Raw genomic sequence first — 12,042 nt, forward strand, 5'->3', positions numbered from 1 at the left:
CCCAAAAGGGAGTTATAGTAAAAGAACTCAAAGGAGCATTTGACAGAACAGTTGGAGTGCATAGGATCATATGTTGATTGTGGAAGTGCCAAGGTTCCTTGGACAAAACTCTCATTAAATCACCTTCACAGCCAAAGGTGATCATAAAAGAATTCTCTTCATAGGTGGAGACAGTGACTTCAAATCTCCCTTTCCATTGAGTAGTAAGGAAGTTGGTAAATTGTTTTGGGTTAAAGCCTCTATGAGAGAAAATACGACAGATAATTCGATGAGAGACAGGTCGAGTGGGTGGCCTAGGAAGGTTGGACAAATTGACAACTTCTCTTTCCCGATTAGAGAGGGCTCGTGAAATATCAGGATGAAAAGAATCCATATTTGCAGTGGAAGGAAGCCTGTAACTGATGCAGAAGAAGAAACCTTGAAGAAGAGGAGGTTATAATTTAAAAAAGAGATGAGCGGGAGTGGTTGAGACTCATGGGAGGAGGTTATATTATAAAACCTGGGCAGAAAATTGAAGAGGAACAGTTAAAAAGAAAAAAACGGAAACAACTGCCACAGAGCAAATTTTAAGGGCAGACAATGCTCATATATCGTTACAAAATATCTTCAATAGTAGTGAGAAGAAACCTTAAAACACAAAAAAAAGAATTTCTCTTGTTTCTCAATCAAAATATTTTCTCTGATCAGATCGGTATTCTTATACTGTAAGTATAAAGATTTCATTTTTAAGTTCCTATATTCATACAAATATATAAATTTTTCTACTTTTTAAGAACAATTTATATATCTAGTTTCTTTTCTTTTTAAGTGTTCTAAGATTAACAGAGGAATCTGTATATAAATTGTTGATTTTTATTGAAGAAAATTTGAAATTGTTGAAAAAAAGGAATTGGGTTATAGTTTTAAGGGTGTAATTGTTAAGAATTTAGTTTGAGAATATGAGTAGCAGCAGCTGTATTGGGATTCATTCAATGAAACCTTGTTGTAGAATTCTAGTTGGCTGTAAAAATCGTTCCTTTTTTGGGTTTTCTTCACCCAAATTGAACGATTCCATCACTGAAAATTCATCGAGATCGGTCACCAGAGGCCGATTCGGTGGCTCTAATTCTCAAATTGTAGGCTATGTATGTGTTACTGATCAGAACCGGAGGGCTTTTAATGAATCTGGTTCAAATTGGGGTCAGTCTAGGGTTTTTAGAAGAAATTTTCTAGGGATTACAGGGAATAAATTTAGTGGTAGCAGTAGTAGTTTTAGAAGGAGGAGGAGGGTTTTAGTTGTAAGAAATGTAGCCTCGGATTTTCGAAACCATTCTACATCTTCTTCTTCTTCGGTGGAAGCTAGTGTTAATGAAAAAAGCTTTGAAAGTATTTACATTCAAGGTGGTTTGAATGTGAAGCCTTTGGTGATTGAAAAGATTGAGCCGGGTTCTAATGATGTGATCAAGAAAGAGGAAGAGTCTTCTAGTGTTGGAGACTTGAATGTGGATGTAGATAGTTCTAATTTAAATGAGACTAAGGTTGAGAAAGAGGTGTCTGAGAGTGAGAAGGAGGGGTGGAAGTTGCTTTGGGATTCAGTTGTCACTTATTGTGGGAATCCTGTGGGAACTGTAGCTGCAAATGATCCGGCCGACAACCAACCTCTGAATTATGATCAAGTCTTTATTCGCGATTTCGTCCCATCAGCACTTGCTTTTTTGCTCAAGGGAGAATCTGAGATTGTAAAGAATTTTCTGCTTCACACTTTGCAATTACAAGTATGTGGATGGCTCTTTCTCATTTGTTTTCTTATTTTGTTACCTTATGCTCAATTATTTTAGTTTTGTTGCTGCTGTTGCTTAAGAGGTGCAAATGCTTATGTTTTTATCATTTCTTAGAGTTGGGAAAAAACTGTGGACTGCCATAGCCCTGGGCAAGGGCTGATGCCCGCAAGCTTTAAAGTTCGAACTATGCCTCTTGATGGAAGTGATGAAAAATTTGAGGAAGTTTTAGATCCGGATTTCGGTGAATCAGCCATTGGTCGCGTTGCACCTGTTGATTCTGGTAGCTTTCTCATTACCCATGTTCATTGCTGCATTTCTTAGCTGCTTTTACACAGATTATTAGAGCAGCTGATAACTGAAACTGCTTATCACCATTAAGGGAACCTAAACTTTATCTCCATTATTTTGATAGGGTTGTGGTGGATTATTTTGTTGAGGGCATATGGAAAAATAACAGGGGACTATGCGCTGCAAGAGAGGGTTGATGTCCAGACAGGTATAAGATTGATTCTTAACCTGTGTTTGGCTGATGGTTTTGACATGTTTCCCACTCTCTTAGTCACGGATGGTTCCTGCATGATTGATAGGCGGATGGGGATTCACGGGCATCCTCTAGAAATTCAGGTATGTTGAAATGATGAACTTGTTGAATCTTTACCTTTTTATTCCATTCGATGGCTTTTCTTTTTATGATCTTAATTAGTTATGTTGTTATGTTTAAGTGTGCTTAAACGGAGATTGTTTTACAGGCTTTGTTCTACTCAGCTCTGCGATCCTCTCGTGAGATGCTTATTGTGAATGAAAACACTAAAAATTTAGTGGCTGCAGTCAATAATCGACTTAGTGCACTTTCGTTTCACATTAGAGAATACTATTGGGTGGATATGAAGAAGATCAATGAGATTTATCGTTACAACACTGAGGAGTATTCGACAGATGCTATCAACAAGTTCAATATATATCCAGATCAAATTCCTTCTTGGCTAGTTGATTGGATTCCTGAAGAAGGTGGCTACCTTATTGGCAATCTTCAACCTGCCCATATGGATTTCAGGTTCTTTACACTGGGAAATCTTTGGTCTATTGTTTCATCCTTGGGCACCCAGAAACAGAATGAGGGCATTTTAAATTTGATTGAGAACAAATGGGATGATCTTGTGGCACAAATGCCTCTTAAGATTTGCTACCCTGCTATGGAGCATGAAGAATGGCGTATAGTCACTGGCGCTGACCCAAAGAATACGTGAGTATCTTTTGATGTTTACTTTCGTTGATCGTTTCAACAGCCTTGTTTCTTTTAATGGTTTAGTGTTATGATTGAATTAGTTTTTCAGTTACTGATAAATATTCTGTTCTTTGCTTTCAGCCCATGGTCATATCACAATGGTGGGTCTTGGCCTACACTCTTGTGGCAGGTAAGGGCGTGTTCGATTGGAGAAGTTTCCTTTTTTTCCTTAAGATTTACTGTAAATTTCGACATTGATACAAGTACTTAACTGATTTGTTCAATTACCATTTTTAAATGTTAGTTTACATTGGCATGCATCAAAATGGGGAGGCCAGAATTAGCACGAAAGGCAGTTGATTTGGCGGAGAATAGACTTGCAGCCGATCAGTGGCCTGAATACTATGACACAAGAAGTGGAAGATTCATAGGCAAACAAGCTCGGCTTCGCCAAACATGGACCATTGCTGGTTTTCTAGCCTCTAAAATGCTTCTAGAGAACCCAGAGAAGGCAGCATTGTTGTTCTGGGATGAGGATTACGAGTTGCTTGAAACTTGCGTCTGCACACTTAACAAAACCAACCGTAGGAAGTGTTCGCGTTTCGCTTCAAAATCTCAGAATATGGCGTAATGTGATCACGCTAGCATGGGAAGGGAATAAAGTTATGGAAGAGAACTCTGCTTTAAACCACCCTTAACAGGTTGTGTTGATGACTTCCTCTATAACAGTAAAGACATTAATTTGTTAGTTTTCTTACTTTCTAGTATTAAGCTGACCAAACTGCCAATATGATTGTAAAATATGTATCCCATATCATAATTTTTGCTTAGCATGCCGATTCCATTTAGAATGGCTTTATTTTAGAGAAGCCTTCTAACTCATTTGTTTGGTTTATTTCCCAATTGGGATTGGAATTGTAAGCATTTTAGTCTGAAATATATTAAACTCAAAATAAATTTTCTTTTCTCTATCTTATATCTTTTTTAATGATCAAATTCAAAATATATATTATTGATGAAACATTAAATGCATTAGCGTCTTTCTTTTAGATGAATTATAATATTTGACTTATTTTTTCAACTAGGTAATTATATAGTATGGTAATTGAGTATTACACTAATCAATTCTCAGAATTTAGCATAATTATAAAATATTACTATTTTCAACTAATTAATGTTACTAAATTATGTAATTACTAATTTATTTGTTAAACATAAAAGAAAAATCCATATGCAGTTACTACATAACGTCTAAATATAAATTGTATTTTAAAATAAAGTGTAATTACTCTAATATATAATTACTAACCTAATAATTATTATCTTAGTAATTATACAGTTATTACCAAATGCTCGATCACTATTTCAGTGGTGTACAAACAAAGATTTCCCATATCTTCATACGGATTTCACTAGAACTTGAAAATTCAACTCACTTATTCATTGGTCCAAGTCATCACAACTAATCCTACATGACAAAGAAAGTAGTTAAGTTGGTTGGTGCTTCTTCCTACTCAGGCCAACTTACTTCTGAAGTCTATAAATATGTCAGTAATCAACACTTAGAAGAAACCAGGGACTTTTTAGGTTCATCTCTCTCTAGTTCAAAGTTAGAAGTGTTCTTAAGTGTTTGGAGAATTGTATATAGAATCCTTGTGCATTTAATCAAGGTTCCCTCAATGTGAGATTTTATGTAATGTTGTTAATCACAACAATTGTAAAGTTTGAGAGGTTTAATTCAGGTTGTAAATGTGTTGATTCAAATTTTTTCCATAACAACTCGAGTTCTTTGTTTTATTACTCTTTTTTCATATTTCAGTTCATGCCATCTTATCTACATTGTTAGTTGCATAAAAGTGAGAATTAAGGGTACGTGATTGTTTCATCACACACATAAAAAGTCTTTTAGTAGAAAAAAGAAAAGAAGAAAAAATATCATCAGCAAACATAAGATTTAACTCTCCAACTAAAAACAACACAAAACATGAATTTAACTACTATAAAAAGAGTCTTATAACATAATAATATTAAGGTAATTAGTAAAAATATTACTATTATATTATGTATTAGATTTGAAAAGATTAAGTCTACTATCACCAAGGCGTAAAGAGTAAGTAGTCCTTTTATATTCAGCCCAAGTGAATGGCCTATATAAACGAGGCTTCTCATGTGTGACCACTTCTTTTGGGGCACTAACCCAAGCATTTAGTGGAGGAGCCGCAAAGTAAGCCATTGACATTCTAGTCTTGTTGTTGTTATTATTATTTGTTACCAAAGCTCTATGTCTCACACTTAAAAATCTTCCATTGGTCAAGGCCTAAAACCAAAAAAAAAAAAACACAACACATAAATATATACAAGTCATTTAAAAGCAAGGAACCAAATATAGTAAGTAATAGATAAAATGTTTTTGGGTTCACATTCATTTTATCCATTTAAAAAAGGGAAAATCCCAGTTCCCAAAGGGCATTGGTTATAAGAAGTGACTATTCACTATTGAGATTGATTTCATTTCAGTCAGTTCTTCTTCAAAGACCCTTATCTCTTTCTTTCTTTCTTTTGAATTTAGTATTAGTAATTAGTATATGAAAAGTACCTGTAAGACGTCACCCACATTAACCCAAAAGGCAAAGGGGTCAGGTGGGACCGGGACCCACACCTTATCCTCTAGAGATATCTGAAGACCACCCACATCGTTGGATCTCAAAAGGGTCAAGATCTGAGGGTCAGAATGCTCACCAAAACCAACTTTGTAGTGAGCCACGTCCATAGGAGGTGGAGGTGTGGGTGATGAGGTGTCCATGTCCTTAGTGTTGGGGTAGTGATTGAGCCTGAATAGAGAGTCATTGTCAGAGTCCTTGATGAGTCTACTGAACAAATTTGTGTCTGACACACTAAGCCCATTAGCCATCAGATCCAATATCTCACATGCCAATCTCTTAACTGCTTCAATGTACCAATTCACTGCACACCTGCCATTTTACAAAATTCATCACACACCAAAATTATTACTACATCAAAACACTCTATAATTATATTCTTTTATTTGACTCTATATAATAACAATTGTTTTAATAAATTTTGAAAAGTTTAAAGTGAAATGCTAAAAGATAATTATGGTATTTAGGATTTTTTTTTAATAAAATGTAATATTATTATTAGTGTAATTTAATATCAGGTCTTACTTATTTTGACACTTTATCGTGATACTAGACCTTCGTACCAATGCTCTAAATATTTGGAAAAGTCTATAACTCGGGTGTTTAAATAGACATTTATTCAGACAAATATTTTTATTTATTTATTTTTCATAATTTATATTATAATTATTTATGATTATTTGTAAATTATTTTAAAATTCTCAAATAGTATTGAATTACCGTGTTGAAAGTAAAATAATTTGTTTTTGTTATATGTGTGATAATTTATATTTTAATTTTTGACTATAATTACTAAATTTTTTTAAAAAATATATGCAATCATTAAAATAAAAAATTAATAAAAAATACTTCTAAATACATAAACAGATAAAGAGTCGAAACTTTTACATATTTTTTTTTTTCTAAATATTTTATTGCATCCATATACATATATATTATAACTACTATGAAACAATTGAGATTTTTATTATTTAATTATATGCACAAAATTTATAGTGAGTATTTACTTAAATTCCTTAATTTCACGAGGTCTGCTTGACAATTCTCAATTATTATACAAATTGTATATGTATATATATAGATATAGTACTGAGTATAGTATAGTAGTACTAGCTATCCCATATCCCTATATAGTTCATTTTTAGTACTATATGATACCATGACCATCTATTTTGCTATAGTACTATTCTTCTCAACATATATATTTATTTTGAGTGAATTGTAGAGCTGGCTACAAAGGGTGGGCTCTATTTTGTTTTAAGATTTTCTAAGGATGGTAATGGCATGGTATGGTAGTATATATATATATATATATATATCACCATCACATATATATTTTTTAAAAAATATTAAATTGAGTTGTGATTTGATTGGACCTTGTTGATGTAACACTGACTAGTCATTCAGATTTTCAATCTGTTTATGTGACAGTAAGTTGTACTGGCTTCAGCCCTACCAAGTCACAACTTATACTTTCAATAGTTTATATTTTGGGATTTTAAACAAAAACATATGTCCATAATACTACATATCTAAAAATAAATATAAAATAATTGTGGGGATATAAGAAAAGAAAATAATATCAATAATTTGAAAATGATATTCGTGGACGAGAATATTATTGAGAATATATATCCTACAAAATTTTTAAAATATTAAAATAATTTATAATATATAAAGCAGGATTAAAATAAATATTTATTTCTTGTTTATAAAATAAATAGTGAAATTTTGTAATATTTTAATTTCTATACATTTAATTTTTTTAGTCGCAAAACTTTTTTATTTTAATTTTATAAATTTCAAACCTCAATTAAATACCATTGTTAAATATTAATTGAATAACTATTGTATACATTTATATATACTTGAAAATAAAACTTAAAACCAATACAATAATAATTTAATTATAGTATTTAACGGTAATATTAAACTGATACCTCAAATTTATAAAAAAAAATAAACGTAATAAAGTTTTATCACAAAAACAAAAGAAAAATTAAGTGTATAAAATAAAAAAAAAAATATGATACAAATAACCCTAAAATAAAATAAGCACGCGTATTAAATTTATCAAAAATTTACAAAATATTTTAAATAACTATCTTATATAATCTTATACATAAAAATAATTTAAATTAAAACTATCAAAAATATCAAAAACATCATCAGTTAGATGTATACACTTAAAAGTTGGAAAAAAAATTATAACAACATCCACATAATTTATATTTTTATTATGTGTTTTGTACATATGTTGCAGTTAATGAGATCGTATCCTTACTATATATACAATGCATGTAATAATATAATCTTAAACATGAATTGGACTTGTTATATTTGTTTTTCCTATCATGATATATTTCCATGCAAAAACAACAACAATAATAATAAATTCATAAAATATATATAAACACTCAGAATAAATTCATTAAAAATAAAAATAATATATAAAACACTAATAAACTATTTTTTCGTATAAATTCTGAAAAACTTCTACGCTTAAATTTATTGTTTGAATTATTTGAGTGCATAATAAAAATAGAACACAGAAGAATATGACACAAAGCACATGAAATTATTTGAAAACAATTATCAAATTTTAATAAGTTAAACTAAACTGCATGATCAATCAACATCAACAAAGTACTACATTCTATTTTAACATGCACGTACAAAATAAAGCTTATATACACATCTAACATATAGTATATAAAACTATATTAATTACACAATCACACAAGTACATATAACAAAATAATTTCAATGCAAATATTATATATATATATATATAATAAGCACTACTACTACTATATATAGACCTATGTAAATATATAACAATATATTCCAAACCAAAACATATACAATAATTATATATACCTGAATTTAGTAGGGTTGTTATTGGAGATGGTATTAGAATAGTGAGCAATGGTGTTAGGGTTGGTGTTAAGGAGAATGTACTCAACTTCACCCATATCACCATTAAATCCAATGGTCTTGCTTCCATAGCCATAAGGGTTAGCTGGGCCAGCTTGTTTCTTTTGTGCCTCTGATTTTGAAAAGAAGCTAAGGCTTTCTTCTTCCATTTTTGATATGACATCAACTGGTACACCATGGTTTATAACCTTAAAAAACCCAAACTCTTCACAAGCCTTAACTATCTCTTTACAAACTTTTTTTCTCTCTCCCATCAGATCAATGGTTGGAAGCTCAATATTTGAATCTATTTTCTCTCCTCTAAGAATTGGGTTTGGAGTGGCCAATACCATTATTGTTATAATAAAAGTAGTAATATATATTTATTGTTATATATATATATATAATATAGTGTGTTTGGTTAGAGAGAAAATGAGAGGGAAAATTAAGTTGTTGTAGTATTGGAGAAGTGGTTATGATGGGGTATTTATGCTCGAGAAAAAAGGAAAGAGAAAATGAGAGAATCTATGAGAAGAGATTGGATTATGAATAATAATTAATATATTAATAATTAAGACATGATTTTTTAAAAATAAAAAATATATATACACATTGAAGTGATAGGAATCGTAGACTTTTGGGTAAAGTACAACTAGCATTTAAGTATAGAGGATTGCTGTCTTACAAGAGCGTTGACTATTTCATTTCATTGACTTGAATTTTCCAATAATCAATCCCTCACTAATACTTTAATGTATGTTTCATTCTCTTTAATTATTATATTAATTTTAATTAATAATCTTATTAATTATTCTCAATTAACTCATCCAATAGATTCTATGCTTTATCTCCAAGTAACAACCGTATATATTCTGGTCTAGTTAATTAGCCTATATACTTACTAACCCCTTCCTTAATTTCCACACATCTACCAAAATTAATTAATTAATTAATTAATTATGTTGTTAAATTTAATTAATTAGGTTTTTTTTAATGTATATTTACTGTTTTATTCATGGGCGGCTCAACATATTCTATGACTTTCTAAGCAGGCTTAAATTGTGAAAGTTAAAACCTTTTTTTGCAAAAGTTATTTTTATTTTTTTTAAAAAAAAAGAGAAAGAAGGCAAAAATTTGGGATCTTATTATATTTCTACCTAATCTGTTTCATTGACTATATTTGCATTTGCATGCCTAGGTTTAATTATGTAGTTCTATAATATAAAAAAGGCAACTTGAAATAGTGTATATATAAAGAGCATTGCTATAAAATACTCTGGTGTTTAATACCATATAACACTAAAATTATATTAGATTAATTACTTAATTATACTCCAATATAAAAAAATAATTACTTTTAGTAGCAATTGTTTAGTTATATCATAAATTTTTGTGATTAAATGTAATTTTTAGTCACAATAGAAAGTTATTTGTGACTAAAATATAGTATTTGGATACAAGTTGTCACTAATTTAGTTTTAGTCACAGTATTGTGACTAAAAATACATTTATTTACAATAAATTGTATTTTTTGTGAGTATTAATACTTTTACTCATAAATTTTTTAGTCACACCATATATAATGAATTATAATTAATTAATTATAATTTCTTTTACTTTTAGTTATAAATTTTGTTGTGACTAAAAATAAAAAAAAATTATGATGACAACAATAATATAACATACGTAGGAAAATGTTAAACCACCACCGGTAGTGGTACATTTTAATATTTCTGATATATGTATATATATATACATAAGGCTAATTAGAATTTTTGCCCCCTGAACTTTGACATGTACCAAATCATGCTTCATGAACTTTTAAGGTCGTTAAAAATACCCACTGAACTATTGAGATTGTTGGATTTAAGGACTTTTGTCTAATTTCATTCAATTTTACTATTTCAGTGATTGTTTATATACTAAATCATGCTCCCCAGACTTTGATATCTACCAAATCATGTCCCTTGAACTTTGACATGTACTAAATTATGGCCCTTGAACTTTCATCAATGTTAGATTTTTTTACTAAAATTAGAAAAAAGTCCTTAAATCCAACAATCTCAATAGTTCAGGGGGCATTTTTAACAACCTTAAAAGTTCAGGGGACATGATTTGGTACATGTCAAAGTTCAGCGGGGCAGAAATCTTAATTAACCTATACATAAACAATATATATTATAGACCATTGGTCATAGAGTGGTGACTTCTATAATGTGAAGAGTTGTGTAAGTTTGTGGATTTGGGTTTCCACGTAGAGAATCAAATTTATATATAGGCTTTTAGTTTGATGAGAGTACACATATTTCAAGATACCAACTTTACTTCCCATCTCAATAAACATTGACCCATTTTCCATAACACGCCCTCTAAACAAGATATATTCATATGATGATCAAAATGATCCAATAATTGATCAAACCCTAAGTAAATATACTATTTATGTGTCCTAAAATGTGGTAACCATAATGAAGTGGATGAAAATTTCAAGAAGGAATATTAATTAGGAGCACCTAATCCCCCACCAAAGATTAAAAGTAATTAAGAAAATTGGTTTTGTTGACCACTAAAGAAGCAATGGGGTTTCTTTAATTCTTTTCCTATGGGTTTGCATTTCCATGCAAGTCCACACAGTCTTGCACTTGTTTCAATGGGTCATAATATATACATTAAATTGAAAAGGGAAGAGATATATACACACATTTCTTTCTTAATTTTCAAACTCACTTTTTGGTAAAAACTACTTTACAATTCTTCAAATTAAGTGTACTCTTACTCACATCAAACATATTATTATTATTAGTTTTTACTTTCATAAAATGACATTATTTTTTGATGATTTCACATTATCTTTTGAGGAAAAGCGTGTGAATAGAAAAAAAAAATGTTGACTGTCATTCAGAAAAAAAAAATGTTGACTGTCATTCAGAAAAAAAAAATGTATCTCTTAAAGAAAATTTGAGAAAAAGATATGAAATAAAAAGATTACTCCCTTTTTCTTTATTATTTTAATAAACCCTAGAGATACTTCATGTGATCACAACAAATCTTCAAGTATTGGTTTTGCTAGATATGGTCACAAATCACATTACATGTTAATTTGGAGATATATTTAGGGGAGCAACTTCGAATGAGGAGAACTAGAAACATAATATATATATATAGGGAGAAATAATTAATGAGTACAAAATATTAGAAAAATTTGTACTATACCCCTATTTATAACTGTGGGAAAATTACAAATTAATTAAACTTTAACCAATCAAACAATTAGTAATGAAAAGATTAACAAAATCACAAACAATAATTAGAAAAAACAGGAATGAACAGAATTATCTAAAACCAAAAACAAGTAAAACAGTAAATAATAAAATCAAAACCAAAATATATATTGGTTTAAGTCCGCTAGATCGATGTGATCTATGGTTTTACTCCAGTTTTAGAACACCACTGAAGTCCTCTTTATTAATTGAGCAAGAAC

The 12,042-nt window shown here is 30.1% G+C and overlaps 2 protein-coding genes across 2 annotated transcripts; one reads left to right on the plus strand and one right to left on the minus strand.

Annotated features, from left to right (window-relative positions):
* The first annotated feature begins 6 nt into the window (after positions 1-6).
* On the plus strand, positions 7-3,956 carry LOC115723405 (alkaline/neutral invertase A, mitochondrial). The gene is made up of 6 exons (XM_030652883.2): positions 7-1,754; positions 1,875-2,040; positions 2,173-2,384; positions 2,510-3,003; positions 3,127-3,175; positions 3,290-3,956. The coding sequence occupies exons 1-6, from the start codon at positions 939-941 to the stop codon at positions 3,614-3,616; spliced, it is 2,064 nt and encodes a 687-aa protein (XP_030508743.2). The 5' UTR covers positions 7-938; the 3' UTR covers positions 3,617-3,956.
* Positions 3,957-4,807: 851 nt separating this feature from the next.
* On the minus strand, positions 4,808-9,140 carry LOC115723423 (gibberellin 2-beta-dioxygenase 2). Its single transcript, XM_030652910.2, has 3 exons — positions 8,526-9,140; positions 5,582-5,957; positions 4,808-5,302 (listed from the first exon to the last, which is right to left on the minus strand). Exons 1-3 carry the CDS (start codon positions 8,912-8,914, stop codon positions 5,045-5,047), a joined length of 1,023 nt encoding a protein of 340 aa, XP_030508770.2. The 5' UTR covers positions 8,915-9,140; the 3' UTR covers positions 4,808-5,044.
* Positions 9,141-12,042: the final 2,902 nt, after the last annotated feature.

This window comes from Cannabis sativa, chromosome 9, assembly GCF_029168945.1.
Source record: "Cannabis sativa cultivar Pink pepper isolate KNU-18-1 chromosome 9, ASM2916894v1, whole genome shotgun sequence".
Classification (NCBI taxonomy): Eukaryota; Viridiplantae; Streptophyta; class Magnoliopsida; order Rosales; family Cannabaceae; genus Cannabis; species Cannabis sativa.

Excerpts from the sequence above, each read along its gene's own strand:
- LOC115723423 (XM_030652910.2), bottom strand. The coding sequence starts at position 8,914 with ATGGTATTGGCCACTCCAAACCCAATTCTTAGAGGAGAGAAAATAGAT. Across the intron at positions 5,958-8,525 it reads AACAACCCTACTAAATTCAG|GTGTGCAGTGAATTGGTACA; the intron begins GTATATATAATT and ends GTAAAATGGCAG. Across the intron at positions 5,303-5,581 it reads ATGTGGGTGACGTCTTACAG|GCCTTGACCAATGGAAGATT; the intron begins GTACTTTTCATA and ends TTTTGGTTTTAG.
- LOC115723405 (XM_030652883.2), top strand. The coding sequence starts at position 939 with ATGAGTAGCAGCAGCTGTATTGGGATTCATTCAATGAAACCTTGTTGT. Across the intron at positions 2,385-2,509 it reads GGCATCCTCTAGAAATTCAG|GCTTTGTTCTACTCAGCTCT; the intron begins GTATGTTGAAAT and ends ATTGTTTTACAG. Across the intron at positions 3,004-3,126 it reads GGCGCTGACCCAAAGAATAC|CCCATGGTCATATCACAATG; the intron begins GTGAGTATCTTT and ends CTTTGCTTTCAG.